Consider the following 27,411-nt stretch of genomic DNA (forward strand, 5'->3'; position numbering starts at 1 on the left):
TATAATTATAGAAGAAAAAGAATTCGTAGATGGCAGGAAATTTCTGACAATGATCGAAAAAAAATCTCGAAAATAGCTAAGCCACCATGTGACGTTTTGAAGGGAATATCAAGTGAACATCTTTCAAGAACAACTTGTCTTTGTTCAACTTGAATGACTACAGCAATGCATCTTTCTAAAGTCCTAGTCACCACTTTTCTTTCGTAAAATATGGCTCTTTACCTAAACATATGAAAATAGGTTGCATCAAACGAGATTCTTTTAAATATATACTCTGTCAAGCTTAAACAATATTATTGTTCATTTAGATGCAGTATTCATTTGTCTTTGATCGATTAGAAGAAAAGTCCTCAATCAATACTCTTCTTGCTTGAAAAGCTACGGCTTTGATATTGAGTAGGTCTTTAAAGCTATAGTTACACTAGATCTTGACAGAATTAAGGAGATCTGATCTTGCAACAATGGTTGCTCAAACCTCTCTTTTTGTATATATACAAATGCTAGTAAGGACAAAAAATGAGTATTTGTAAACCTATTTTGCAGCGCTGATATATGAAAGTCAAGTGTGTAAATACTAGGTGTCTCCTTTGATACTCTTCTAAAGAGCACTACTCTTTTCAAGCAAGCGCTGTACTCACATAGAGTGCTAGCAAGATTATTTGTTCAAATGACATTCCGAACAATAACGTAGTTGCATAAGAGATAGTCCCTGTCTGTATCCAACTAGTAAATGTGTAAATAATGCCTACGCAAAGTTTTGGTGCAACGTTCTACCTGAACAACATAAAAGAAACAAATAGTTGAACAAATGCAGCTACATTGCAACTGTGTAGCTTCATGCCAAAACGACAAGATGAATACTTGGATTGACAAAGGAACGCAGTAAAACAAAGGGCAGTAGTCTTAGAGATGTCGAAAGATCAAAGCCAATTGTTTTTATGAGACATCGTTTTCTTTGAGCGTGCACAGACCGACTGTTGTTTATCAGATTTATCATCAACATGATTAATCAAAATAGGTAAATTATGCTATTTAGAGATTGCCATGACAACACCGTTGTCAAAGCATAATTGGTAGCTTTATTTATCTTTTTAGCTGTAAAACAAATTCATATAGGCATATCTAGAGAGCTATACATAAGAATAGCAATAGCCAAATGTAGGTTACACTATTTTTTTTAGTAGAATAACTTAATTGATACTATCAAGATCAACAAGAACAATATCAATAGTAGATAGCCAAAAGCGTTGTCGAATTGGAGTGCGTTTTTGTTTATCGTCATCTAAGGATATTTTTGCTTCTTATCCTAGAGATTCTAAGAATCTTTCTTCATCGCTAAGCTGTACGTTTGAATCGCGGATATGACTATTGTCCTGAAGATTCTTATCTTCTTGAGCCCGATTTAAAAACCCGTATATGATGACTGATCGTTTTTTCAATTGCTGTGAAATTCTCTCCCCTTTTATTTTTCTTAGTTTTATCAGATGGGTAAAGACGAGATCTCAACTTGATCAGCAAAAGCAACTAATACTTTTTTCTATTCTTGAAGCCGAAAGCCTAAATGATTTTATTGCCGGTAAAAACACTAAAAAAAGGGGGAATTTTCTAAAATGGATCATAGGTTGGGTTGGTGGTGCAGCAGGAATTATAGTTGGAAGTCCATTAGATGTCTTAAAAGTAAACAAACAATCAGAAAAGATAGAATATCTCACAAACAAATAGGCACGACTACAAGCACCTATCGTACCTAAGGATCCATTGATTGGCTCGGAACAACGAATGGGATCATGGCAAACACTAAGAAATATGATCCGAACAGAAGGAGTAAGGAGTTGATGCGTTCTTATTGATTTGACTCTTTTTTATAGTTGAGTTCTATGTTTAAAGGTGTAATGTCACCTGTGGTTGGATTAGCAGGCCTCAATGCGCTTTTGTTTGTTTCGTATGGCTCTATTTTACGATGTTTTGATAGACAAGAGACACCTGAACCTACTTTATGGCAAGTATATTTAGCAGGAGCAGGAGCAGGATTTGCCTGCTTCTTGTTCTCGACACCTACTGATTTAGTCAAGATCCAAGCACAAATGACAAAGATACCAAAGACAACACTTCAAGTTACTAAGGAAATATATGTAACGAGTGGTTTTAAAGGTAATACAACAACAGTAATATAAAAATAACCCCTCAAAAAAACAGGCTTTTACCAAGGTGGAATTATTACTATGATTCGTGATGCACCAAGCTACGGTATTTATTTTTGGGCCTATGAGGGCATGAAACGGGCATTGGATGTGAATAACTCGGGGATGCATGGAAACTCCTGTTGGCAGGAGGTGTGGCAGGAACAGTTTCGTGGGCATCAATTTATCCTATCGATGTTGTCAAGTCACGTCTTCAAATGCAACATCAAACGCAAGGTGAACATACTAGACTTTTGGTGGATCGCCCTTATACTTCCATCAAAGACTGTGTTGTGCGGTCATATAGAACAGAAGGTGTGCGTGTCTTTTTTAGAGGTCTTTGGCCAACACTTTTAAGAGGATTTCCTGTAAATGCTGTCACTTTTTATGTTTATGAAATTACCATGGATCTACTTAATTCTGTATAATATAATACGCATTGCTTTTGTTTGTATGTAAATCTTCCCTTTCCCCTTTGTATTTTGTTGAAACTTGTATAAAATTCAATTGACATTCGTTATTCTTCTCTCTTTCCTCTCTCTCTCTCTCTATATATATATATATCATGAACTCACTTGAGCATACAATACTTTCAATAAAATCGGACTCGGCATCTTCTACAATAACAGCAATACCAGCAAAGAAATTGCCCTTCTTGTTTAAATATAGATCCAGCCATCTGTTTGTATTCTGGACAGCAGCGATTGGTCTGTTCACAAGTGTATGTGAAAATTTTAATGGAAAATCATACTAACAATGTATTTGTAGACATTTGTTCATTCTATATTGTTTCCGTTGTCACCTTTTATTGTTGCACGTATAAGAAATTTAGATAAAGAAGGCACTGATCATGCTCAATCGACAGCTATCACTAACAATGTTGAAATGACTTCACGAGATACTGGTATCTTGGTTGCTTTATATGCTGTTGGACTATTACGCAAGTAACACACTGTAGTTTGTAGTTGCATCTAATTTTATCTTTTTATCAAGTGGGTTCACCTATCTTTGGCTGGTTAGGTGATCGTATTAAACAACGAAGATTACCCATGCTGTTAGGCACAAGTGCGTCAATGGCAGCTAATGTGCTGTTCATGTTGAGTACGACTTATCCCATGCTTTTGATTGCTCGGTTCTTACAGGGCGTCTCTAATGCGTGCGTATGGACAATGTGTTTATGTTTAATAGCAGATAATTGGCCAAACGAGCAATTAGGCGCACAGATGGGTAAGCTAGTCGGGTTTTATCCTTTAGGCATGATGATTGGATTACCAGCAGGAGGTAAACGTTTTGTTTGTTTGTTTGTTTGTTCGTGGTACTAACTATATTAAACCAAGGATGTAAGCAAACAGCTTTTGAAGTTGTGTTTAAATGACGTATTTTATTAGTGTTGTACAGTGAGCTTGGACATCAGGCACCGTTTATTGCCTCTATGATCTTGAGCGCTATTGACTTTCTAATGCGCCTTGTGATTATTGAACGATCTAGTTCACCTCCAGATTGGTTTGGCGATTCAACAGAAAAGCAAGAAAAAGACGCATTAGACACAAAGACCGGTGTCACATGGACTCAACTATTAAAGCAGCCTCGTCTCATTGTTTCACTTGCCTTGACAGCTATTGTGGCTACTGTGATGAGCGCCTTCGAGGTAATTAGTATACCAAGCACTACAATGATTGTCTAACAGAGCATAGCCTACACTATCCATGCGATTAGCTCAAGAATGGGGATTTAATGCGGCAGGCTGTAGCTTGATTGTATTGGCCTACATGATTCCTTCTATTATTGCAAGCATGGTGTGTGGATGGTTATGCGATCAATTTGGCACCAAGATTATTGCGTTAGTTTCCTTGTTTCTGGCCACACCATCTTGCCTTATGATCGGATTTCCAAGTCAAGAACGAGGATCTTTTTGGCTTTTGGTCCCTATTTTAATTATGGGCGGTATCACCATTGCAGGATGCCAAGCGCCGGTTTTTCCAGAAATTGCATTGGTGGTCAATAAGGAAAATGGTGACTCAGGGTCATCCGATGGATTAGCACGAAGTTATTCTTTGTTCAATGCTGCTTACGGTGTTGGTAACTAGAGTCTATATTCATTTGCGATATATTCATTTGTTTTAGGAATGTGTTTAGGTCCTCTTGTCGCTGGCTATCTGTATGCTAGTATTGGATTCTTTTGGTTATGTACAACACTGAGTGGCCTCTTTTTCTGCTTTATTCCTTTAGCCTATTTTTTTATTGGCGATGGCCGTACATTGATCTGCAGAAAGAAACGAAATGTGATTGCTACCAAAGATACAGAAAATGCAACCCTTCATTCAGTCTCTGTTTCTATATGATCATCATTTTTCATCATTGAAGCACAACGCATATGACTTTCTTTTTTAAGTTGCCGTTTGTCGGTCTTTAGAGAGAGAGAGAGCAATTTCTCTTCTTTTTTTTTTCTTTCTGTAAAATACAACAATAAACTAAAATAATTTTCTGTTTCTTTTTATGCATAAAGACATACTTAAAGTTGTTCTAATCGGTGACGGTGGTGTAGGCAAGGTAAAATAAGAAATATAAAGTTATTAGTTATTTATATATTGTTAGACAAGTCTTCGAAACCAAGTAAGCATACGAACTTTATTTGTTAAATTAACACTTGTTTAGTATATACATAAACGATTCACAAATGCCTATAAAGCAACTATTGGTAATAAGAAATATGTCTAGCCCCATCATAACATATTTTTTTAGGAGCTGATTTTATCACAAAAGAGGTTCAAACAGACGATGGGAAGAAAGTTATGATGCAGATATGGGATACAGCAGGCCAAGAACGATTTCAATCCCTAGGTGTAGCTTATTACCGTGGTGCAGATGCATGCGTTTTGGTTTACGATGTCAATAATTTCCTCTCATTTCAACATTTAGAACGTTGGAGAGAAGATTTCTTAAAGCAGTCTTCATTACCTGCAGAAGAAGCACGCAATTTCCCGTTGATTATGATTGGAAACAAGATAGACATTGACGATCGAGTTGTATCCAGAAGACAAGCAAGAGCATGGGCAGAAATCCATTCAAGTGAAAAGATGCAAATTCCTTGTTTTGAAGCAAGTGCAAAAAATGGAGATAATGTCGAGAAAGCTTTTACTCAGATAGCAAAAATGGTCAAGATACCTCAGATGGAACTCGACTTGAATGAAAGCAATTCTTTTTCATTGACTAGTGATACTAATTACAGGAAGACTGGCTGTTGCTGATGCCTATGTGTATACTATACTATTTTTACTATTATATAATACCATCTTATTATCTAATCTCTTAATCTTATTTTAATATCTATTTAATTGTAAATAAACCAAAATGACAATCGTTAGAAAATTGTCGTTTCTTTTTTACACTTTTAGTTTGGACAGTAAAAAGAATGAGTTTAGGTGAACTTTTGATATAAACAGAGCTCCCGAAGGAACTGGAAAATAATTATATTCATACTTAAGATTCTTTATTGTCAATCTACTAATGACTTTTGGAGGAAATGTCATGTTTAAACGCACTGTCTATGCAAGAACAGACTAATCCGTCAGTGACACAAAATATTGGCTCCATTATCAAGACAGAAGCTAAGAGAAAAAACCAGCAAAATTGGCAAGAACATACTCAGACTTAACAAGTGTAGCAAAAGACAGTGAACAATAACAGAGCAGAATTTTTTATGGGAGGCATGGACTCCTATTTTTGCTAGCATATACTGATGACACAGCGTTCAAATGAAAAACCTAATACCATAGACATGATGTTTCCTTGTTTCTCAAATTTAGCAAACTATTAGTGAATTTAATGCTGACAAGAGGTGGGGCTCAAAATAGCTCGAAACAAAAGATAATTAGGTAACTTTGTGCGATTTACTACGTTTTTCTTCAAGGTGGCATCCTCTTGATTCAGACTGCAAATACATATTAAGACTCACTCGTCGAAATGCTGAAAACAACTGCCTAAGGTCTCTTTCGTGGACTAAATTGATTCATTGAAAAGGAGAATCAAGCCTGTAGAATTACTGTCGTAAACCTTCCCCTTTTTTATGCAAAAGAGAAGGATCAAGTTTATTTTTTGCAGTGTACTACCACTTCTATCTAGGCATAAAGGCAGTCAAGAGAATACAGACTTAAAACTCCACAATCTATCTTTGATTTTTCTCGCACAATTATGGTTTAGTAAGCATGTGAAAACATGAATAGAAACTCTTTTTTCTTTCTTTTGTCTAATCCACTATGTCAGACTCTTCTTCTTCTTCAGTACAAACCCTGAATAAAGTACCCAATAAGCAAGAAACAGCTTCTGCTAATAGTACACCAGCTCCTTCTACACCTGCTAACACTACTCCTTCTGTTCCTACAGCTTCTACTAATAATACACCTGCTCCTTCTACACCTGCTAATAGTAACCCAGTTCCTTCTACACCTGCTAGCACTACTCCTTCTGTCCCCGCAGCTTCAGCCAATACCCCTTCACCTACAACTAATAGCAATAATGCTGTTCTTCGTGAGGATTTAATTAAGCCAGCTGTTTCTTTCCTTTCTTCACCTAATGTACGTTCAGCAGACAAGGAAAAGAAGATTTCATTTTTGCAAAAGAAAGGCTTGAATCAGGCTGAAATAGACGAGGCATTCAAGAGAGCAGGCAACGGTACGGTCTCAACTTCAAATAATGTAAGTCATAATGTAAACCAAACTCATTTTCTGATTGTCTTCTTTTTTTTTTTTCTACAAGACATCTACACATCAACAAAATACATTAGCACCTATTGTGCCTGCTAGAAATGTCAACTATGTACCACCACAAATCGTTTATTATCCTCAACCTCCTCCTCCCCCTGTTCCTGCAGAAAAGGTCTTTGCAATGGCTGTTGTATTAGGTATGGGTGCAGTTGGATTGACAGCAGGTGTCATTGGCCTCTTGAGAGTAAGTGTAAAAGGGGGATGTCCAATATGTTCTAAGCATGGTTTGATAGCGCTTTATTTTGCCTGTTTTCAATCGCATTGCAGAATATCAGCGTACACGTTACAATCAACGTAAAGAAATGGCAGACAAATTGGTCAAATCCCTTGAAAGCTTTAATACAGAGAATGATGACTTGGATGCTCTAATTGATCAAGGTGAAGAAAAGACAGTGTCAGAAGCCCTTGTAAAGCATCAAGCTGAATTACAAGACAAACTCGACAGATTATTATCAGATGCTCGTAAACGTCTCACCACAAAAAATACAACTTATGGTGATTTCCGTGATGTCATTACAAGCTTTAAGAGCGTTATTGCTGCTCCTGATGTACAATATTCATCTTATTCTTCTGGTTATTACATGCGCAATTCTTCTACAGAATCTTCTGCTGTTTCTGGATTAAAGAGCGATATCCGTAGTTTGAAAGCTGTCTTGTTGAACAGAAGAAACTTTCCTGCTGTTTAAATAAATACATGTCTTTTATTATCAAGAGATTTGAGCATCTTTGATATCACAAGTAATAGGTCCTGCACTTGTTTTGAGAATAATGCCTTTATAGGTAGCAATACCATCTATGTTTGTCTTGAAAGATGCTGCTACTTGCTCAAATACCTTTTGTTTGGGTTTAAGAACAGGATCAACAAGTCCTTGCCAATTAACACCCTCTAATGCCACTCTTTCTCCAATCACACTTTCTTCGGGAGGAGATAATAGTTTTACTGTCTTGTTATCATTGGATGAAGCAGCGAGCAACATGCCTTGCGATAAAACACCTCGAAACTTACTTGGTTTTAAATTACTCACTACAATCACCTTTCTGTTCTAATAGGATTTGTCAATAATGTTGATTTATGTCACATGATTTTACCAAAATAGAATCCATTGACATGTAAGGAGCAAGTCCACTGACAATTGTACGAGGATTAGGCATCGCCTCAGTGCTTTCTGTATTCAAATCAACTATCATGGGTATTAGACTTTATTTCTTGTTTTGTTTTTTTACTCGCCTTGTTCGATAAACAAGTGTTGTGCTTCTGAGTGAGCTTCAATATGGACAATCTTGCCAACTCTCAAATCAACACGATGAATGAGATCTTGATCAGTAACAGCAGATCCAGTATGGTTGAAGCGTGTTATTGCTCGGATAGCATTGTTCTTGGACACATTTTGTCGTCTTAATAAAGTAAGCATCATACTAGAAACAAAAAAAAAGTAAAAGAACAAGGGCTTTAAATAATACCCCCCTCTCTCTCTCTTTTTTTTTTCTCTCAAAAGACGGTAGAGTATTCAATAAATCTATTTTTTTGTTTTGTTTTATTTGTTCACTGGATGGTTCTATTTAATAATATACAGTTCTTTGAATGTAGCGTTGAACCTTGGGAGGCTTGCCATAGACAGGTTCATTTTCTTTAAGAATTTGGCTATAAATCTTGGACACACTTTCATCCCATTCTTGACGGAAGAAAGTAGCACCTGTAACCTTCAATCCATGTGCTTGTGCTAAACTCTTGACATCAAAGTGATCTCTGCTGTCAACCTTAATATCGACCTTTGTTTGACCTTCGTTAGGTTGCTCATATGCGATCAAAGTATAACGGTGGTATTTTGTGCCCTTTTGAGGATGAGGAGGGATGTAATCTAATACTGAATCACCTCCTTCAACAACAGGTGAAGTAGCTGATAAAGAAACATTTGTTCTATTGTCATGTTAGGAGAAGGTCTGTGTGATTGAAGCACTTACAGCAACCAATGGCAGTGTTGTTGGTAAGTCTTGTTTTGAATATCAGGTGAATCTTTCATTCAAAGTGAGTATTTTTTTTTCTTTCTTTCAAATTTTACCTGGATCAACCAACATTAAAGTGTACAATCGTTGCTCTGTATGGAAGTTTGTAATTTCGATTTCGGGACGTTCAATGCTCTGTATATCCATGTTAATATAACTTTTTGTCTGAATGTTCATGTACCTGTTCTGGCTTAATAAATACACCAGGTTCAACTTGACCTTCTGCTAATTTGATGTTGACTTCAACAGTAGGATCCATACCAGGTGCTAAGAGTTCAGGAATCACATTCATTTGAGTCAAACGTTCCATCAACTTGCTCTTGGGTGCTTTTTCAAATTGCTTCTGACGCATGTAACGATAAACTGGCTTTCCCATATCAACTATAACATAAATGTCAACCATGTTTGATCAACAAAGACAGTTGCAATGCTTACTGTTTCCGAGCTTAAAGTTTTTTTGTACTTGAGGGTCGTTTAATTCAGACTTAACTTGCAAATCAAACTTCAAGGCATTCAATGCTTTCAACTGAGCAGGTGTAACATCTATAAAATCATCAGTATTTATGTCTATTTTTTTTCTTTAAGGATAATTTACTGTTTGAAACTCGAGCAATTTCTTTTTCTAAACGTTCCAACATGTTGAGTCTTTCCTTTTTATCTTGCTCAATCAATTTAAGAGCTTCTTCATATGCGGTATGAGCAGAAGGCTTTGTTGAAGCTTGACGTGTAGCAAGAACCTAATAAAAAAGTGACAAGGGTGAGTTAAAAATTCTTGTTAAGCCAAATTATTTATTTTACATTTGTTCTCAAACTACAACGAGCTGCCTGGAAAGAGCGTCTTGTCAAGTTAGATAACATGGATCGGTATCCTCAAAATAGAGAAAGAGAAGGGAAAAAAAGTTTCTCTTTTAAAGGGTGGCCTGGTTTTGTTCGAGGACAGCACACCTCTTTGTGACTTTTGATTTTTTAAATCACAGTCAACATAGAAAGTAATACTTCACAGAAACTAATTGACAAAGGTACAAAGCAAGAGCTTACCAATTGGATGAGAGGACGTTTTCTTTTTTTGACTTTAATTTCTGAGCTGCTCAAGTTGTCAAGAAAGTCTTCTGTAAAGAAATATACTTTTAGTTCATACCATATAAAAGTATATCGATGTTCAAGCTAGACACACCACTGCATGGCAAGAGATTGTTCAAAGCACTTGCAGATTTTTAGGAAGTGAAAGTACTCTCAGATAGCGAAATAGGTTTTTTTCTTCCCACGTAGAATTGCTTTACTTTTTATACTTCGTACTTTAACTCCAAATGGGCCGAGTAATTTTTGACTTAGAGAAGGCTTAGCTTGCCGATAGATTTATTAATTATACATCAACTTTAATATCTAAAATAATGAAAAGAAAAGTCTGACAGGCTGCATGAAAGACAATCAGATTCGTGGACATTTTTTTGCCATTAAATGTGTCCAAGCCGTACATAAAAGATCGTTGCGTTTCGAACCGCAAAAAAAAGTCATTTACTCTATCCTATTTTTGGTATGTGAAGTAAAAGGTGTATGTACATTAGTGCAAATTTCATGCCATTTCCTGAAATAAAGTGTGCACACTGTCCAGAGTGCATAATTGGAAATTTGAGACAGTACGCAAGCTAACTTTCTTTACTCAGTCTCATGAATTGTACAACTGCGCGATGTTTTATTAAGGCTCTTCATGTATACTATACATAATGAAATAAATACACGTATAATAAATAAAAGGATGTTCGCAACTATCTGTTGGGACAAAGCATTTGTTACTACAGACAGAATAATTAGATACTCTATATTAAAGAGAATGTTATACCGGGCAATCATACTACTTCAATTGGAATCTAGATGCAGTATCAATAAACCCACATCCCAAGCATTAACCATGACCGTAAAGAGAGTACCAGTATAGAAGATGGAGCTAAGCCGATATAAACAATTAGTTTATATAAAGCAATAATTTGAACATTAAGTTTCATTGTCCAAAGACACCTTGTTGGTTTAAGCGACTTTATAGCTGTAGATATACACTAAGGTGATAACTAAAATATCATCATGTAGTTTAAGCCAGGAAATAAAGGTGTGAATATTTTTTAAAGGTTAGTTTATTCTATTTCAACAGCCACATTCGAAATTGGTCTTACCTCCGTTTCTTCTGGAAGAATGCTTTTAATTTTCTTACCGTGTATACAATGTCACAAACTTTTTCTCTCAATCTAAAGGTGTCAAGTTGATATTTCCTTAAGGTTTGTGTTCAATAATACGGGTCACGTGACCATAGAATACTCTCTAGCCAATGATATTACTAGGAAAATATTCTAGAAGGCAGTGACGTCTGTGTTTTGATAAAGTCAAGATAAAGAACTTACATCTATCAACAACACAGTATTTATATCTTTTCTATCCATGCTAAAATATATATTCTAAATCAAATAAAGAAAAAAGTAATTATATAGTTCGTGTTGATTGATCCTTGCTTCTTGACGAATACGATAACAGCTTGGCTTTTGCTAAAGGCAGCTTCCTTACAAATCAGGTTCAGCTTTGACTTCTTTCTTCTCTTGTTGGTTATTTGAGGTTTAAACCTTTTCTTATTTGGTCTATACATATAGGGAAGGTTATATCCAACCTCGATTGGCTGTTGGCTGTTGGAAGTACTAATATCTGCGACAAAGGAAGACAAATCTACAATTAGAAAAATCATGTCTGTCTATTTGAAGAAGACCCCAGTCTCACAATGGAAACACGAAAAGGTGGCGCGTCTATTAATCGATAAAGGCTTAAGGGTTACCCTTATTGATGCCGATTTGAAAGAATTAGGCGATGTGTATTTAGAATAGGCCAATAATGTACATAAGACGCGTAATGTGAAATATTCTGACGACGAAAAGCAAAAAATGGAGACATTACCGAACAGTATGCACGATATCTGTACATCAATTCAAGTCAAAAAGTTATTCTACTCATCTCAAGTTACAGATGAACTTGATGAAAATTCAATCACCTGTAAAGTTCAAGAAAAAAACAACCAAAAAGAAGCCAACATGTCTAAATTTCAACAAATGAACCATATTGATAAGATGAAGTACTTATGCGAAAAGTTTGGGAACGAAGGGAACCTTGATTTTATGAAAGATAAGATTGCATCCCGTTTTCAGCCATATCTACCGCAACTCATGAGCCATTTTCAGATTCACCTACAACCATCTACAACAAGAAAAGAGCGAGAGATGCTGCTACTAATAGCCAAATGCAAAGCAAAATGTGATATTGATAAGTTATTATCAGACCTTTACGCCGACAAGACCATTTTAACTCCAATGTGTCGCTACATCAGGCTAGCTTTAGCAACATCTGCGGAACTTTGGTCCTCCGGTCAACTCTTGCAAAATGATGATAACGAATCATGGTACAGAACTCATGTCTATTCAGCAATTTGGGACAACGCGTTTTTACACGACAAGAATTTTATGTCTAAAAGAACCGATTGTTATTCCAGCATAACTAAAGAATTCAGTAACGTCAAAAATCAGCGGGTCGATTTTATATTACGTAATATAAACGACAATTCTGACTATCTATCGACTGAGGAAAAACCAGATTTTGTTAAAGGAAAAACACTACAGAATCTAATGCTCAGGAAATGGACAAATCGACTTGGTAGTGTAGACATTATGAAGGAATTCGAAGCCATAACTTGTCAATGGGAAGGTCTGAAACTTATAATATTTGCCACAAGATATATTTCAGAGGAACATAGCATTACGTATAAAAAGGGCTCGTACATAATGCCTAAAGAAGAAACTCATACCGCCTCATTTGCCAGGTTATTAGCAGCAGTTTTATCTTTGAAACGACTGGTCATGGTTAATTACACAAAACTCAACACTGTTTTGGAGACTAAACACAGCTACGAACTTCAAACCATGCAGTTTTCTCAAGAAGATGAATTTAATTTGCGATCAGATAGTACAGAAGAATATGAAGCTCAAGAAGATGAACGCGAGACTGCCACAATTGATGTACACTTGGAGTCTGATATTCTCTCTGTATTAGATGAAATTGAAACTGGTCTTGAAGAGGATATTGTTACTTTTAAAGATTGGGAAGAATTCATGATGGAACGCGGAAGAAAAAGAAAGAACATGTCCTAAAGTTAATAAAATTCCTCTAAGAAGTATAGCAAAGTATTCAACAATAGCATGATGAATGATTTATGTATAGAAATAATAGTTAAAGGCGTGTAGAAAGCCAAGTCGTTGTGCAGACGAGTAGTCCATAGCTACGCCTAAAAATTCATTCTTACCGATCTTGAAATGTTCAAACATTTGAATGAAATATGTAGCAAAATGATTTGCATCCAATCCACCGATGATTGCTTGAAAAAAGACGACCCTTTTCTTTAACTCGGGCACGTAGATAACAGACAAACAAAGATATTTATTGTCCTTGGAAACTGCCTTGTGTGTAACATCTGTTACAATTGGATGCTTGGAGAAAGGAAGGCGATAGCTTGCAATGCCTGGAGCAGAGAAAGAGATCATGAAGCTTTTAGGATCTGCGACTTAAGCATACAAAATATAATCTTTGAGATCTTCCATAATTTGGTCCAACTCGCCTAAAAAATCAGATTTTTTTAGGGTGCCCAAAAAGCCTTGGCAGCATTGACCTCATACTTTGTTGTATCTTGATATAAGGATAAAATTCAAAGGAAGTCCGGAAGTCCGCAAGTTTAGTTAAAAATATATCACAACGGCAACACATAAGAGGTTCACAGCAGTAATGTGGCCAGTTCCAAGTATTTGTAGTTTGCGTTCAACATGTTGATATGATTGCTTCAAATATCACATCTAAATCAATTCTGCTAGTACTTGACTATGGTTTGTTGCTATTGGTCATGATCATAGTCTTTGACATTGCTTTCGCTTAAAAAATAAATCATTGAGAAACAGGAAAGGAGGGACAATTCCGAGAGACAGAGTTGCAAACTTTCCTTTTTTTTCTTTTACAATGATCCTCGTTCCCAACCATTGTCACACTTTGATATTTGTACCTTACGCGCTAGCAAGAAATGCCCCAAAATGTCCATGTTGGTTCATCAGTTTACTTCCACTCCAAAGGTGTTGGACATACGTACAAAAGACCCTCAAAATTTCTCCGCTATGGGCAGGTGTTTACTGTAATACTGATGAAACATCAGTTGGACAGAAGCATAAACTGGAACCAAACGGACATCACTTTCCAACTTATCCAAGACTTATCTGTAGGCTTCCACTTTAAAGGCGTTGCAAATGCGTACAAAAGGCCCTCAAAATTTCTCCGCTATGGGGCAGGTGTTTACTGTAATACTGATCAAGCATCAGATAAACAGTAGCGCGTTAAAGATGTCGTCAAGGATGTTGTGAGGCTAAGATGAGAAAAGAACGATGACGCCCACTAAGCCATTTACCAATCAAAATTAAGAGCTCTTCCTGTAAAAAAAAAACGTGGAAGCTACTTTCGCTTTGTTTGCAGTTTAAAAACGGGATCATATCCAAGCGCAACAAAGCCAACAAGAACAGCAAAAACGATGGCCATGAGATTATATGGCCCCATTTGAAGGACAATCTTGTTAATTATGGTATTTCACTCACTTCATAAAACCAAAAGTTAAAAAAAACATCAAATAACCTTCTGTTCTTTTCCCCTCGTAGAATATTGAAAATCGAATGCATGCACCAACTGAACATCACATCCTATGACGAAAGCCTTTCTCGCAGGCAGTTCACCAGCAAGTGTTCATGCCATATATACACGGCCGAAGACCTTGATAGACTTGCCAATGCATTTATCAATACCAAGATAATGAGAGAAGTGTCATGAGTCAAGAAACAGCTGAGTAACGCGAAAAAGGACGTCGTCAACAATTACTTTGGGACAATTATGCCATTGCCTTGCAACAAGATATTGTCGATCAACAGAGGTCGCAAACAAAATTGGAAGCTAGCATCATTAGTATTGAAAGCTCACTGATGTCACAGCATTCTAAACAACTTGAGCAATCGTCAATAAGCACCAAACGACTGCAGGAATCATCGCCAACTTCGACTTCGTCCAAAAAATGATTTATAAACTCATCATCATCAACTTCACACTTGAAAGTTCCATCTTTGTCTAAAGAAGAATCATCCACTTGACTGCCTAGTGATTCATTGCCATTCACATCCAATCCGTTAACTGAAACAGAAAACTCACCAAAGCATGCCACAGATACATCACCATCAACACCCTCAGGACGCTTATCATCTGCTCCGAAGCTTAATGACACGCCACCATCGCTGTTCTCGCCCACAAAATCAGGACTATTGCATTCACCCGTCCCTATTCTTGAAACCAATGCAATGTCATCACCCCCCCCCCTTCTCAGAAGTAGTTGAGACGGATGGTATTGTCTGCGACACTACTAAGCTATCCATTGCCACAATTATCAAATGGTAGGCAACCAACTTGCATGACCAATACAAGCATGGAAACCCCTATCTTCGCGACAGCGAAAGATTATGTCCAATGGCCTATCGTCGATCTTGGATCTGGTTGATCAATCGTACACTTCTCAGCGAAAGCTTTTTACACCCGCAGAATGGCAACAAATCAACCAACTATTCCAAAACAAACATCGCATCCCAGATACTTCCCCCTTGAATCCTACCCTCAGTACAACCTTGAAAGTCATCGATGCCATGTTAAAGCAGACCTCTAACATCAAAATGGGACTACTTTATCTGTACAAAATCTATGGCAAGCACCATTCTACCAGCCTTATGCCTTCTCTCCAAATTTCTGAACATGTACTGAATCTACTGGATCAGGAATCTGATTCACTCCAAGTCAAGCCCACTACTATGATCTCTGAAACTGACTACGTCGCGTACATTTGGCTCCCCCTGTTTAGAAAGCTGTTCCATGCTGGCACCAACATACAGATCAAAACTGGCGAAACTACATTCCCATTCTCCACTGCTTCTAAGCAACAACTTTACCCAGGTGCATCAAATGTGACAGGTTTCAAAATCGATTTGCGATTTGTCGTTCACCAAGGTGGTTTAGAATTTGATGTATGTTCAGTTGAAGCTTGTTACAACAGTGCAAATGACGACAGAATTATTGCAGACGAGGGAAAGCTCAATCGGGAAGTTAAGGACGATCTTGATGGAATGATGACTTTGGTACACTATGAATCGCGCGCCTGCACAGCATGGGGTGTGCAAATTATGGGACCATCTTGTCTGATTTTCTCCTTACATCTATCAGATCAAGGTCTCTATATTGCTCTACCGCGTTTTGATATCATGTTACCACGATCCACCGCTGAATTGATCAAGTTTGAAAAAAACTATGGTAAATCTCACATTTCACCGTGAAGTCCTCAAATCAGCCAACTTTATCATGGAACACTTCATCAGCAACAAGCAATTAAAATCACTGAATCGACCCAAGGCACAAATGACATCAGCAACGCACGATAGCTCTCCGCGCGGTTCCTCAATCATTAAATGCCAAACTCTTGTCCGTTGCTTGTGAAGAGAGCATGGCTATCTTACAAAAAAAAAACAACTGGCGTGAATCTCGTGATAGACGAGTTTGGATGGGCATTTGACGGAAAAGTATGGCGAAATTTGAACCTGGGGATATCGATGCCCCACAACCCATATGAAAATGATGTTTGAAGCAAAAAAAAGTAATTGTACCGGTATCGCTGGATGATTACTCAACTAAAATCTCGCGCGTTTTGCGCATTAGTTATCCGTAACACTTGAATAAAGGGCAAACTGAAAAATTCATGACTGGAAAAAATTATACATTGATTGTACAAACATTTAATTTGAATATGAGCGATTTGTTTTTTTTTGGAAAAGGTGTATAACAGATTGAAATCTTCTGCATCTTGGGCTGAATTTGAATGAGCTTAAGAAGTTAGCTTTTCAATTGCATATAAAGTTAGACTAGTTAATTTACAGTATTGTGTAGACATTCTGTTATGAGGAAAAAGAGGAAGGAAACTAAAACGACCAAAAAAAAAAAAAATCGATATGTCATCGTCACCGACGACTTATTATTTATCAGTCCTCAGTGATACATCAAGTGCATTCCCAGCAGTATGTGTAAGGGCCATGTTGCCACATGAGAGTACCATGGAGAATAGAGTTAAATTTTGAAGTATGTTCATTTTTATATGTTTTTTGTTAGAACGAAAAGAAAGAAATAAAGCTTTTACATTATAGCTCTCAGTAACGCCAATTTGACTTGGCCCAAAAAGACAATCATTTTCTAGGTAGCGCCATTTATTTTTTTCAGAACAGACTGTATTGTGTTTATGCAACCCTTTTCCTCTTTATGTCACGCATACAAAACTATTTGAGTTCCGAGTTTCTTGCTTCAGGGCTCAGTCTCGAGTTCAATGAGTTTGTTACCAAGATCACTGGAGCAAAAAGCAAAACAGTAAGCAAGACTATATTCGACTCCTTGTTTAAACTTTATGATTAGGAAGAGTCAAGTCATGTTCATCAAGAACTTGAAAAGCTTGTATCCAAAATGGGTCTACCAGACTTATCTTCAGTAAGAAACATCCTTGTTTTTGTAGTACACTAACATAGCATGGTAGTCAAAAATGAAAGAATATCTTATTCGACTTGTTCATTGTTTTATGCTTGGATACAAGGTGGATTTTGGTATGATTTATGCCATCATGGCTTCACAAAGTGGAGAAACAGTCATGGATCGACGTGTTGGTAAGTCCAAGTACAACCCTATTCCATCTAAGATATATATATATAGGGTATTTGGCATGTACTTTATTTTTGGAAGAAGAGCATGAACTAAGTATTATGCTCATCAATACACTCCAAAGAGACTTGAAGAGTCAACACTACCTAGATCGATGTGCTGCATTAAATGCCATATGTTATATTGAACATAGTGAAATGTTGGATAATGTACTTGATTTAGTAATTCAGTGTATGGAATTTCCCAAGTAAGTCTGTTACTGGATCGTATAGCTATATCAATTCATATCACTTTAGACAAATGGTACGCAAAAAAGCTGTGTCTGCACTTTATTTCTTGTATAAAAGAACAGATCTGGAGTTTGAACGCATTGAGTCAGTATTAAGAAATGCTTTAGAAGACAAAGACACTAGTGTAGTATTTTCAGCCCTGTCTGTATGGAGAATAGTTTTAGCCGTAAGAACTAGGTCTAGTTATCATCATGGACTTTTGATTGTATATAGGAAGATGTGTTTAGGTTTAAAGATATGGTTCCAGTATTTTACAGAATCCATAGACAAATTATTGAAAGAAGAATTCATGCATCCTTTGCATATCACGGTGTATTAGCTCCATGGGCTCAATTGGAGTGTTTGTCTATCTACAGACTATACCAAGAGTCCAACATAGGGTAACTCAACTGATTTTTTCTCCAAATGTGTCTCATTCTTCATAGATCCCCTCAAGAGCTTTATAGTATAGTTCATGATTGCCTTCATAGCATGGAAAAGAAAGTGGATGCTGCATTTGGTAATGCATGTATATGGAGTGAACACATCATTAAGACATAGTATAGCCATTGTGTTGGAATGCATCAAGTTGTTATCCGCCATGGATCCCATTCTTTTAGCCAGTATATCTTCTCTACCAGACAATGAGAAATACCCATTTCAACAGATACTCCAACCTTATTTGGACGCCAGTAACCATAATCTCAAATACCTTGGTATTCTTGCTATGTCGTACGTGGATCAGAGTGTATGGGACACAAATTGGCTTGATGGGTCACTTTTATCCCATGTCATACGTGCTTGCTTTGACGACAATACAGTTATTATACAAGCCATAGAGAACCTAGACAAGATCATGAGCAAGGATGTATTAAGGGAAGCAAGCCCAGCATTGATAGAGGCATTAAATAGGAATTATGATATTAAACTATGCAATACTACGATAGCCTACTGGTTACTAAATCGAATGACAGAGTACAAAACGGAGCCTATGAATGTTTGGTCTGTACAGACAGTGATGTCTATTCTCGCTGAAACAAGAAAAAACTTGAGTGACAATTATGTACAGACACAATGTGACATGTTAAAACAAGGTAAGTTTCTGTCTACATAGTTAGCCCACATAACCCTGTGTAGCTCTGATTCAAGAAACCAATGAGAATACTTTAAGAGAAGCCTCGGTCCACACTGCCTATCAGTTGCTAAAAAGAACCAATAGTGATATACTGTCTCCCTTGCTGGTCCAATTTGCATTTTGGGTAATTGTTCAAGTCTATCATTCTGAATGAACTTATGTCTCTATAGACGATAGGTCAACATGGCTATTTAAGTACAGAATACACTGATTTAGATTTAATGGGTCAATTACAGAAATGGGTCTTGTTAGTACAAGGTCAATCATCATCTATATTAATTATACAAAGACAATTGACATGCTATTCTAGATGACTATCTACAGACATCTGGTCTACAAGCCATTGAGAAATGTATACAGCGAAACAAGGCATGGCTCTCTAGCCTTGAAGGCATCTTGAAAGAATTCAAAAAATCAACTGTACCTGAGAAACAACAAGTAAGTTTATAGTGACAATTTCTAACCATATTGACTTTTCTGATTTAGATTGCTCAAGATATTTTGATGTTGATTCAACAAGAATCCTTTCACAAAGAACAAGACATGAATTCTGTATTGAATCTATCTGTATTAGAGGTATGTAGAAACGATATTGCACAATCGACTGAACAAGAAACAAGTTGTCTGAGAATCCTAATCGACCAATGGGAATCGGAAAATATTACGGTAAGACGCTCCCCTTCCCTTTCCCTTATTTGTTTTTTTGGATGTGCACTGACATGCTTTTTAGAAGAGAACAATAGTCCTAAACAAAAGTAAGGGCATTTTCTCTATTGAAGCTCATCTTTCTTTTTAGATCCATAGATAAAGTGTTTCATGACCCCCTTTCATATTCGCGTATCATAAAAGAGAGTAGCACAAGAACAACAAAAGAGGTATAGTATAAAAGGATAGAAAATCAAGAAACTGAAAGATGAGTAGGCAACAGAAGAATTTGGCCAACTTTGGCTTCAATATCCTATGGAACACAAACTTAAGTTTGAATGTTCTGTTGTTGAATGTGAGAAATTAGCGAGGAGATTAAGGAAATCATGGCGCATTGAAATCATTCAACTGATTGGCCAAGAATTTATTGCAACAACAACAACAACAACAAATTCCGATGTGTTGATTCATGTTGCTTTATTGGCACACCAACAATTCGAATTGACACTAAAAGCCAAACAATTTAAAGACATTTCGGATTTCTTGATTAAAAGACAGTTGGTTTAATAAAAATTAAGATGATGGATTTCCATTTTCGACCATGGTATTGTCAGGGGCATTTAAACAAGACTGAATTAGATTTTTACCTTCTGGTTTAGTTACAAGTGGTTGTAGTTTTGGTGTTGTAAAGGTATATACAAGGCCTGTTTCTGACACAACAAGCAGCAAGACTTGAGTTCCCGTAAGTGTACTGAGTTCATACGCCTAGTTCATATATAAGCAACAGGAATCAAAAAAGTCTATTTTATTCTATTTTACCTTTTTCATAATACCCGCTTTACGTTTAGAAAAAGTAATGTGTCGTCTTGTTTTATCTTCAATATATTCAATTTTAATTTTACGACGACCTGAGCGTCTAGAAGGCTTTTTTTCATCTTCATCTTCATCTTCATCTTCAATATCTTGTTCATTGTCCATAATCACTTGATTCATTGGTGCTTGTGGAGGCATATGCATTTGTTGCCTTTGTTGGACAATATATTGCTGAGGATAATAACCAGTTGCTGATTGCATATTTTTTTTGGGAAAAAGAGAGAAAAAATAAAAGAGAAAAGAAGCAATATCATTATTTTGAAACCTGGGTAAACCTTATTTTTTTATTTTTATTTTTCTCATGACTGTGTATGCATGACACTGTAATTCATTGGTGATACACTTCCCAAAATAGATTTACACCATCACTTATGCAAAATGTCAAGTTATTCCATTCTAGGTCTTTTCTGATAGAGATACCATTCCTGTTGTTGTTCAGGTAAAAGGGAAGTTGCTTGCTGTAATTGGGGTATAAGATTATTGAGTGGGGAATACATGCCTTGTTCTTGTTGTGACAATGATACTTGTTGAGTGGAACCACCCTCATAAGAAGGTGGTAAATAAGCCAATCCATTGTTGTTGTTGTTGTTGTTGTCGTTGTTGTTGTTGTTATTGGTCTTTTTGTCTTCTTCCTCGTTATCTTCAATTAAGGTGAGTTGTGGTGTCATGGCATTTGGATCAAGCAGAGTACTGTTTAAGGAATAATTCTGTTGTAATAAATGAAGTTGTTGTTGATGTTGTCTTTGGACAACTAAATGAGCACAATATCTTTCAAGTAAACTACCCAGTGATCCTTGATTGAAGGGTTTAGGCAACACATCTGTCATACCACTCATAAAGTATTGTTGAATGGCTTGGTCTGTTGTGTTGGAGGTCATGGAAATAATAGGTGTCCAAGTATCATATTGACGAATATTTCGAGTGGCAGACATACCATCTAATTTAGGCATCATGATATCCTATAGGACATGAGTCGCGTATCAAAAAGAGAAAAATCTTACCATCAACACAAGATCGTATTTGCCTGTACCAAGCTTCTTTACGGCTTCCATGCCATCCACAGCCACATCAATTGTACAACCAGCAATCTGGAGTAGTCTGGTAGATAATCTACGAAAGATGGAATCATCGTCTACCAATAAGACACGAGGTGGCACTGACCATCCAGGTTGCATTCGTTTTCTTTTTCGGTTAATAGGCGCTGATGCATTGATAACAGGCACCAATGTCGTGTTGGATGGCATCTCAACTGTGGTCGTCAAAGAGAGCTGTGGTGTGCTTGTCTGGATGGTCTCTGTAAGTCGATCCAGTTGTGCTTCACTTGTGGTGGCTATCTGTTGATAAGTTTGAGTGACAGTGTCTAACTCTTTTGTGTTCTTTTGTTGTTTGACAAAAGCCACGATTTCTCGCATGACTGTATCTTGTTCTTCCATGTTTTTTCTAAACCCTTGAATGCTCTCTAGCACAACACTGTACTTCTTATCAAACCCCTTGATCTTGTCTGTCATTTTCTTTTGTGTGTCTTTGAGGCTGTTGATTTCTTTTTGAAGTGTGTTTGTCAATGCTTTCAACTCTTCTGTAGCGCCTGCGCCTACTAAAGTTGAACGAGGATGACCTGTCATGATGGTTGAAGCCGATGTAGAAGCCGATGGATTTGTAGCTGGTGCTGCTGTTTGTGCTTGTGCTGAACTGGCTGCTTGTGCTGATTTTCCTGTAGGTTTTCTCTTTTTGATAGAATATAAGTTTTTGAAAAAAAACACACACACATTTTTATGTTTTCTCTCTTTTTCTTACCTTGATTTCTTCCAACAATTCTCTTCTGTTGTATTTGAAATTAGGATGCTGAAATTCCCAAGCCTAAATACAACCATAGTTAAATGCGTTGTTTATTGGATGCCATCATGTACCTGATCACCATAAATACGTTGTCCGTCTTCTGGTAATCTCAACTTGTGAAAATCGTACTTGTTCAACTGACGAACAAAACTAGCAAAATTAGAGTGCTTAAAGTGCTTTGGTAGGATATGACGAGCAAACTCGTTCGGATCTTTCACTACGAAAGTATCTCCTTCCATTCCCCATGAAAACACTTGTGGGTATGTGTTGTCTTCCAACATACTAAGAAAACAGTGTAAGTTATAAGCTATTGTGTTTTAAATAGACTTGCCCAAATAGTTTCTTTACAAACTCGGGTATATTGCTTGAAGTGGGTAAATTTGAATGGGCATTTTCGTTGATAGTGGGCGAAGAACTCAACATGGTTTCTTAAAATAAAAAAAATAAAAAAATAAAAAAAATAAGAGAAAGAGAGACAAAAAGTGTAACAAAATGGTGAATCTTTCCTTTTCAAGAGTTTGAAAATCTATTTTTGGCAGAACCAGTCATTTAGGTGCCGCACCCAATCAATAACTAAGCGTATCCCTTCTCCCTTTCCTCCCTAGTAATCTCTGCTTTAAAAAAGAGCAAGAAAAATACGTGCTATATTGTTTTATTTTTCATGGTCTAAAAGTAGTTCTATTTGGTGTTAAATATAGGCATAAAGAAGATCTTCTTTTTTATCTCGTTCCAGATCAGACAACGCTTTTTAATTCTAGCCTTTGTGTAAATCGATACGGTGCTTTAAAATTATATACAGCTAGAACACTTGTAGGCAGTAATAACGTGAAGTCACCAGTGCTTGTTCTTAAGAGTTGCTTTTCAGCACATACGATGTGACTAACTTAATCCTTTAAAGCTCTTTTGATGTAAATAAACATAAGTGCATAAATCAAGGACTGCATGACCTTGGATAAATTGATGTTGGATTGGCATGCATAAGCCCGATCTTCTCTTGAGCTCCGATCCCGACCTTCATCCCCCTTGTCAAGATAAGTCTATAATGAACAATGATGAATAACAAACTCAAAATGTTGAAAATGTTGACACTGTCTAGTTCTTTAACTATACGTTCAGTTGTTACTTACAAAACTCATTTTATCAAATCATTGACGCCATCCCAAAACAACACATTGACAATCCATACGATATGCTCCACCAAAGACCTACGACAATCTATGTCTCAGTGCTAAAATAAACATGAAATTTAATTAAATCAATTCAACCCAGCAAAATCCCAAAAATGTACAAAGCTTGTTTCATTATTGAGTCATGTTCTTTAAAGTGACAGCTTCCATTGTCATGACAGCTTTGATGACTAATTCATTTCTTACTTATATAATTTTCTCCTTTTTGCTTTTCTCTTTATATCATGGTTTCTGCTATTTTATCTGAAAACGCTACTACACAAACAAAGTTCAAATATGGTATTGAACTTGAAGAAAACAAACCTGTTGAACCAAAGCCAAATCAATCACTTGTCAAGATTCGAGGTGCTGCTTTTAATCATCGGTAAGAACTACCAAGGATGATACGCTTGCTTATGATTAGTGATGTTTGGATCTTGAAAGGCATGTATCCCGACATTATCCTTGGTTCTGTCCTTGGCTCTGATGCTGTGGGTTACATTACGCAGAACGGAACCACGGAGTTGCCTGTGGGGCAGCGTGTCTTGATCAACCCTGGCTATGGCTGGGCATCAGATCCAAGAGGACCCGAGCACAAGTACTACATCCTAGGCTTGTTGCCTCAGATAGGCACTTTTACAGAAGAACCTGTGGCTGTAGATCATGAAGAATTAATTGCTTGCCCTGACCACCTCTCTGCTGCTGAGGCAGCATCTTTGCCTTTAGCAGGCTTAACTGCCTACAGAGCCCTTTTCACTCAAGCTTTGGTCAAAAAAGACGATCATGTCTTGGTGACTGGTATTGGAGGTGGTGTGGCTCTGTTTGCTCTTCAGTTTGCTGTTGCTGCTGGTGCTCATGTCTATGTTACTTCCTCTAGTCCTGAAAAGATTCAAAAGGCAATTGAACTTGGTGCCAAGGGTGGCATCAATTACAAAGATGGTAAAAATCCAGTTCATTTTTTTCTCTTGATTGACCTTGCTGATAATAGAAAACTGTGTGGATACATTGAAAAAGCTGTTAGATAACAACAAACTATCTGCTGTCATTGATGGTGCTGGTGGCCCATTGTACAATGCTTTCCCTGATTTGATGAGAACAGGAGGCATTATTGCTAATTATGGCCATACTGCTACTCCAGAGGGTGTTGTGTTTACTATGGATCATGTCCGAGAAAACCTTCAATTGAAAGGATCCACGATGGGCTCAAGAAGAGAGTTTAGAGAAATGGTCAAGTTTGTCGGTGAAAAGAAAATCAAGCCTATTGTATCTCATGTATGGCATGAACTTGATGCCAATTCTTTTGATCAAGCAGTAGATATGATGAAGTAAGTACATTTTTTTTATGATATTTGGACTAACACGATGTAGTCATGGCCATCAATTTGGCAAACTTGTCATTGAATTCAATACTTCACTTGATAATGCAACCTTTTAAGTTTTATGCAAAATAAAGTGGTCTAAACTAAGATGACGTTTATTTTATTTTATTTTTTGTGAACACGTCTTTTTTATTATTTTTATTATTTTTCACTATCTTGTAGACAAAAGTATGATTGCTTCATCTTCATTGCCTTTATTCTCTCAATTGGCAGAGATGAGCGATGAAGAAAAATATGGGATTATTGCACGCTTCATGCCTTGTGATCTATGCACAAGTTGTCAAGGTTGGCATCCTTACAATGACAATAGTGATAACTGTCAGTGTGGACATGATACTTTTCACCATATTGATCATGGACAGGATCTGGATCGTCGGTTAAAAGTAGCCCTGAGACTGACTGAACTACTTCAAGTATGTGTCTTTTTTTTTTTAAAAAAAAAAAATGTTTTATTCATGTTTTCCTTTAAGGAAAAAGGCAAACTAGATGATTATGACTATCAAGATGAAGATATCATGTCTTTAAAAAAGTAGGTGCAAGTAACTGAATGGCTATTCATGCAAAGTATAGACAAATTCTGTTTAATACATCTTCACCTCATCAAAAGACATTAGGTAAATCTTGTTGATATTTTGTGTTACTTAATACTCTATCAGATCTAAAAAGGAACCGAGAAGAAAATCATGCGGATCAAGATAGTTACCAAGAAACAAAGAAAAGTAAAATTAACCAACAATCTGATACTCAGAGTGAAGAAGAAGAGGAGGAGGAAGAAGACGAAGAAGAACAGGAGGAGGAGGAGGAGGAGGATCAAGAGCAAGAGGAGGATCAAGAGCAAGAGGAGGATCAAGAGCAAGAACAAGAGGAGGATCAAGAGCAAGAACAAGAGGAGGAGCAAGAACAACAACAAGAAGAACTACTGCGAGAAGTAGATATATCTGAAGAAGAAGAAACAATGAATGGATTATCAAATGAACCTGATCAGATAAAGACAGAGACAAACATTGTCCTGAACAATGTTCAATTATATGACGATGAAATGACTCGTATGCTTAAAGAACTAACGGTAAATGTTCAATTGTTGTGTGTATGTGTGTGTATCCTTGAATTTACCATAGCAACAGCCAAAAATAAAGAAAGAAACACCCGCCATGTTAGAAGAGAAACAAGGGAATATCAAAGTTCAGGTTGTGCTGAATGATGGCACACGCCAAAATATGATCCTATTGACAGGACTAAAAAACATCTTTCAGAAGCAATTACCCAAAATGCCTAAAGAATACATAGCAAGACTTGTTTATGATAGGTATCATCACACGTTGACTAGTTTATTTGTGTGTCTCATGTTACCATAGAAACCATCGTAGTATTGCTCTGGTTCGTCCTCCTCAAAAAGTATTTGGCGGTATTTGTTATCGCCCATTTGATGCTCAGGAATTTGCTGAAATTGTGTTTTGTGCTGTAGCATCTACTGAACAAGTCAAGGGCTATGGTTCTTTCATCATGAACCATCTAAAAGACTATGTGTCTGAACATACAAACGTAAAGCATTTTCTGACTTATGCTGATAATTATGCTGTGGGTTATTTCAAAAAGCAAGGATTCACAACAGAAATCACACTAGATAAACGAAAATGGGTAGGCTATATCAAGGATTATGAGGGTGGTACCATTATGCAGTGCACCATGGTACCTCATATTAAATATCTTCAAGTGCGGGACATTCTAGGAGCCCAGAGAAATGCCATTTTGAGAAAAATGCAAGAGAGATCAACAGAACATATTGTCTATCCTGGCTTAAGAATGCCAGTAGGTAAAAATGGGAAAAGATCCATTGACCCTATGGGTGTGCCTGGTATTGCTGATTCTGGCTGGACACCTGAAATGGATGCACTGTAAGTCTGCTTTGTCCTAGTAATATGTTGACATGTGTTCTAGATCCAATAGACCAAGACATGCACCCCATTATAATCAAATGCTATTTTTGGTGGAAGAAATGCAGAATTATACACATGCTTGGCCATTTTTGGAGCCAGTAAGCATTGAAGATGTTGCAGATTATTATGATATTATCAAAGACCCTATGGGTAATGCCAATAATACACACATAGTATCTCATATCAATCTCTATAGACCTTGCTACACTAGAAGACAATGTAAAAGCAGACGCATATCCTACCATGGATGATTTTATACGTGATACACAAAAGATATTTAATAACTGTAAAATATACAATGGAGAAGACACTGAATATGCTCGATGTGCTATTAAACTGGAGCGGTTCTTTAATGACAAGTTGAAATCTCTTGATAGGAAATCAGAATAAAAGGTACTTTCAACGTCATCAACTTTTTTTGATGGTAACACGTGTTT

General features: G+C 36.8%; 15 protein-coding genes across 15 annotated transcripts; 11 read left to right on the top strand and 4 right to left on the bottom strand.

Annotated features, from left to right (window-relative positions):
• The first annotated feature begins 1,071 nt into the window (after window positions 1-1,071).
• B0P05DRAFT_535451 (mitochondrial carrier domain-containing protein) lies at window positions 1,072-2,792 on the top strand. Its single transcript, XM_051577437.1, has 7 exons — window positions 1,072-1,488; window positions 1,550-1,576; window positions 1,622-1,677; window positions 1,723-1,824; window positions 1,869-2,151; window positions 2,197-2,322; window positions 2,349-2,792. Exons 1-7 carry the CDS (start codon window positions 1,485-1,487, stop codon window positions 2,606-2,608), a joined length of 858 nt encoding a protein of 285 aa, XP_051436681.1. The 5' UTR covers window positions 1,072-1,484; the 3' UTR covers window positions 2,609-2,792.
• B0P05DRAFT_578448 (major facilitator superfamily domain-containing protein) lies at window positions 2,746-4,267 on the top strand (the record flags this gene model as incomplete). Its single annotated transcript, XM_051581858.1, has 5 exons — window positions 2,746-2,901; window positions 2,949-3,084; window positions 3,174-3,461; window positions 3,569-3,738; window positions 3,875-4,267. The coding sequence occupies 5 exons, from the start codon at window positions 2,746-2,748 to the stop codon at window positions 4,265-4,267; spliced, it is 1,143 nt and encodes a 380-aa protein (XP_051436682.1).
• A 380-nt stretch (window positions 4,268-4,647) lies between these two features.
• B0P05DRAFT_535461 (P-loop containing nucleoside triphosphate hydrolase protein) lies at window positions 4,648-5,574 on the top strand. The gene is made up of 4 exons (XM_051577438.1): window positions 4,648-4,730; window positions 4,776-4,793; window positions 4,836-4,878; window positions 4,923-5,574. Exons 1-4 carry the CDS (start codon window positions 4,677-4,679, stop codon window positions 5,426-5,428), a joined length of 621 nt encoding a protein of 206 aa, XP_051436683.1. The 5' UTR covers window positions 4,648-4,676; the 3' UTR covers window positions 5,429-5,574.
• An 862-nt stretch (window positions 5,575-6,436) lies between these two features.
• Window positions 6,437-7,241, top strand: B0P05DRAFT_466538 (peroxisomal membrane anchor protein conserved region-domain-containing protein; the record flags this gene model as incomplete). The annotated part of the gene is made up of 2 exons (XM_051574342.1): window positions 6,437-6,874; window positions 6,936-7,241. 2 exons carry the CDS (start codon window positions 6,437-6,439, stop codon window positions 7,239-7,241), a joined length of 744 nt encoding a protein of 247 aa, XP_051436684.1.
• A 400-nt stretch (window positions 7,242-7,641) lies between these two features.
• B0P05DRAFT_636115 (uncharacterized protein) lies at window positions 7,642-8,426 on the bottom strand. Its single transcript, XM_051583613.1, has 3 exons — window positions 8,172-8,426; window positions 8,033-8,124; window positions 7,642-7,986 (listed from the first exon to the last, which is right to left on the bottom strand). The coding sequence occupies exons 1-3, from the start codon at window positions 8,356-8,358 to the stop codon at window positions 7,651-7,653; spliced, it is 615 nt and encodes a 204-aa protein (XP_051436685.1). The 5' UTR covers window positions 8,359-8,426; the 3' UTR covers window positions 7,642-7,650.
• Window positions 8,427-9,836, bottom strand: B0P05DRAFT_488286 (phosphatidylethanolamine-binding protein). The gene is made up of 7 exons (XM_051575282.1): window positions 9,746-9,836; window positions 9,543-9,684; window positions 9,383-9,490; window positions 9,129-9,328; window positions 9,004-9,082; window positions 8,906-8,957; window positions 8,427-8,861 (listed from the first exon to the last, which is right to left on the bottom strand). The coding sequence occupies exons 1-7, from the start codon at window positions 9,803-9,805 to the stop codon at window positions 8,504-8,506; spliced, it is 999 nt and encodes a 332-aa protein (XP_051436686.1). The 5' UTR covers window positions 9,806-9,836; the 3' UTR covers window positions 8,427-8,503.
• Window positions 9,837-11,087: 1,251 nt separating this feature from the next.
• Window positions 11,088-13,161, top strand: B0P05DRAFT_535472 (uncharacterized protein). The gene is made up of 3 exons (XM_051577439.1): window positions 11,088-11,193; window positions 11,647-11,796; window positions 11,830-13,161. The coding sequence occupies exons 1-3, from the start codon at window positions 11,164-11,166 to the stop codon at window positions 13,123-13,125; spliced, it is 1,476 nt and encodes a 491-aa protein (XP_051436687.1). The 5' UTR covers window positions 11,088-11,163; the 3' UTR covers window positions 13,126-13,161.
• A 2,349-nt stretch (window positions 13,162-15,510) lies between these two features.
• B0P05DRAFT_453042 (uncharacterized protein) lies at window positions 15,511-15,756 on the top strand (the record flags this gene model as incomplete). The annotated part of the gene is made up of 1 exon (XM_051573908.1): window positions 15,511-15,756. A coding segment is annotated over one exon (246 nt), but the record flags the coding sequence as incomplete, so codon positions are not given.
• Window positions 15,757-15,927: 171 nt separating this feature from the next.
• B0P05DRAFT_446204 (uncharacterized protein) lies at window positions 15,928-16,284 on the top strand (the record flags this gene model as incomplete). Its single annotated transcript, XM_051573812.1, has 1 exon — window positions 15,928-16,284. A coding segment is annotated over one exon (357 nt), but the record flags the coding sequence as incomplete, so codon positions are not given.
• Window positions 16,285-17,205: 921 nt separating this feature from the next.
• B0P05DRAFT_535477 (Clathrin/coatomer adaptor, adaptin-like protein) lies at window positions 17,206-19,893 on the top strand. The gene is made up of 13 exons (XM_051577440.1): window positions 17,206-17,449; window positions 17,495-17,566; window positions 17,613-17,739; window positions 17,786-17,981; window positions 18,031-18,190; window positions 18,238-18,404; window positions 18,450-18,523; window positions 18,570-19,097; window positions 19,141-19,262; window positions 19,309-19,576; window positions 19,625-19,714; window positions 19,759-19,804; window positions 19,869-19,893. Exons 1-10 carry the CDS (start codon window positions 17,345-17,347, stop codon window positions 19,450-19,452), a joined length of 1,695 nt encoding a protein of 564 aa, XP_051436690.1. The 5' UTR covers window positions 17,206-17,344; the 3' UTR covers window positions 19,453-19,576; window positions 19,625-19,714; window positions 19,759-19,804; window positions 19,869-19,893.
• Window positions 19,502-20,571, top strand: B0P05DRAFT_38056 (uncharacterized protein). Its single transcript, XM_051573679.1, has 6 exons — window positions 19,502-19,576; window positions 19,625-19,714; window positions 19,759-19,804; window positions 19,869-19,893; window positions 19,935-20,013; window positions 20,060-20,571. The coding sequence occupies exons 2-6, from the start codon at window positions 19,643-19,645 to the stop codon at window positions 20,348-20,350; spliced, it is 513 nt and encodes a 170-aa protein (XP_051436691.1). The 5' UTR covers window positions 19,502-19,576; window positions 19,625-19,642; the 3' UTR covers window positions 20,351-20,571.
• Window positions 20,357-20,761, bottom strand: B0P05DRAFT_466694 (uncharacterized protein; the record flags this gene model as incomplete). The annotated part of the gene is made up of 2 exons (XM_051574351.1): window positions 20,357-20,548; window positions 20,603-20,761. The coding sequence occupies 2 exons, from the start codon at window positions 20,759-20,761 to the stop codon at window positions 20,357-20,359; spliced, it is 351 nt and encodes a 116-aa protein (XP_051436692.1).
• A 151-nt stretch (window positions 20,762-20,912) lies between these two features.
• B0P05DRAFT_535490 (uncharacterized protein) lies at window positions 20,913-22,953 on the bottom strand. The gene is made up of 5 exons (XM_051577441.1): window positions 22,824-22,953; window positions 22,564-22,774; window positions 22,451-22,513; window positions 21,658-22,380; window positions 20,913-21,615 (listed from the first exon to the last, which is right to left on the bottom strand). Exons 1-5 carry the CDS (start codon window positions 22,913-22,915, stop codon window positions 21,043-21,045), a joined length of 1,662 nt encoding a protein of 553 aa, XP_051436693.1. The 5' UTR covers window positions 22,916-22,953; the 3' UTR covers window positions 20,913-21,042.
• Window positions 22,954-23,821: 868 nt separating this feature from the next.
• B0P05DRAFT_535495 (uncharacterized protein) lies at window positions 23,822-25,145 on the top strand. The gene is made up of 4 exons (XM_051577442.1): window positions 23,822-24,043; window positions 24,083-24,597; window positions 24,647-24,983; window positions 25,027-25,145. The coding sequence occupies exons 1-4, from the start codon at window positions 23,904-23,906 to the stop codon at window positions 25,091-25,093; spliced, it is 1,059 nt and encodes a 352-aa protein (XP_051436694.1). The 5' UTR covers window positions 23,822-23,903; the 3' UTR covers window positions 25,094-25,145.
• On the top strand, window positions 25,146-27,408 carry B0P05DRAFT_535512 (uncharacterized protein). Its single transcript, XM_051577443.1, is given in 9 exon segments — window positions 25,146-25,450; window positions 25,508-25,566; window positions 25,608-25,651; window positions 25,694-25,800; window positions 25,819-26,103; window positions 26,162-26,343; window positions 26,393-26,932; window positions 26,976-27,124; window positions 27,171-27,408. The coding sequence occupies 9 exon segments, from the start codon at window positions 25,208-25,210 to the stop codon at window positions 27,362-27,364; spliced, it is 1,803 nt and encodes a 600-aa protein (XP_051436695.1). The 5' UTR covers window positions 25,146-25,207; the 3' UTR covers window positions 27,365-27,408.
• The last annotated feature ends 3 nt before the right edge of the window (window positions 27,409-27,411 follow it).

Source organism: Gilbertella persicaria (genome assembly GCF_025201335.1).
Source record: "Gilbertella persicaria strain CBS 190.32 chromosome Unknown B0P05scaffold_12, whole genome shotgun sequence".
NCBI classification, from domain to species: domain Eukaryota; kingdom Fungi; phylum Mucoromycota; class Mucoromycetes; order Mucorales; family Choanephoraceae; genus Gilbertella; species Gilbertella persicaria.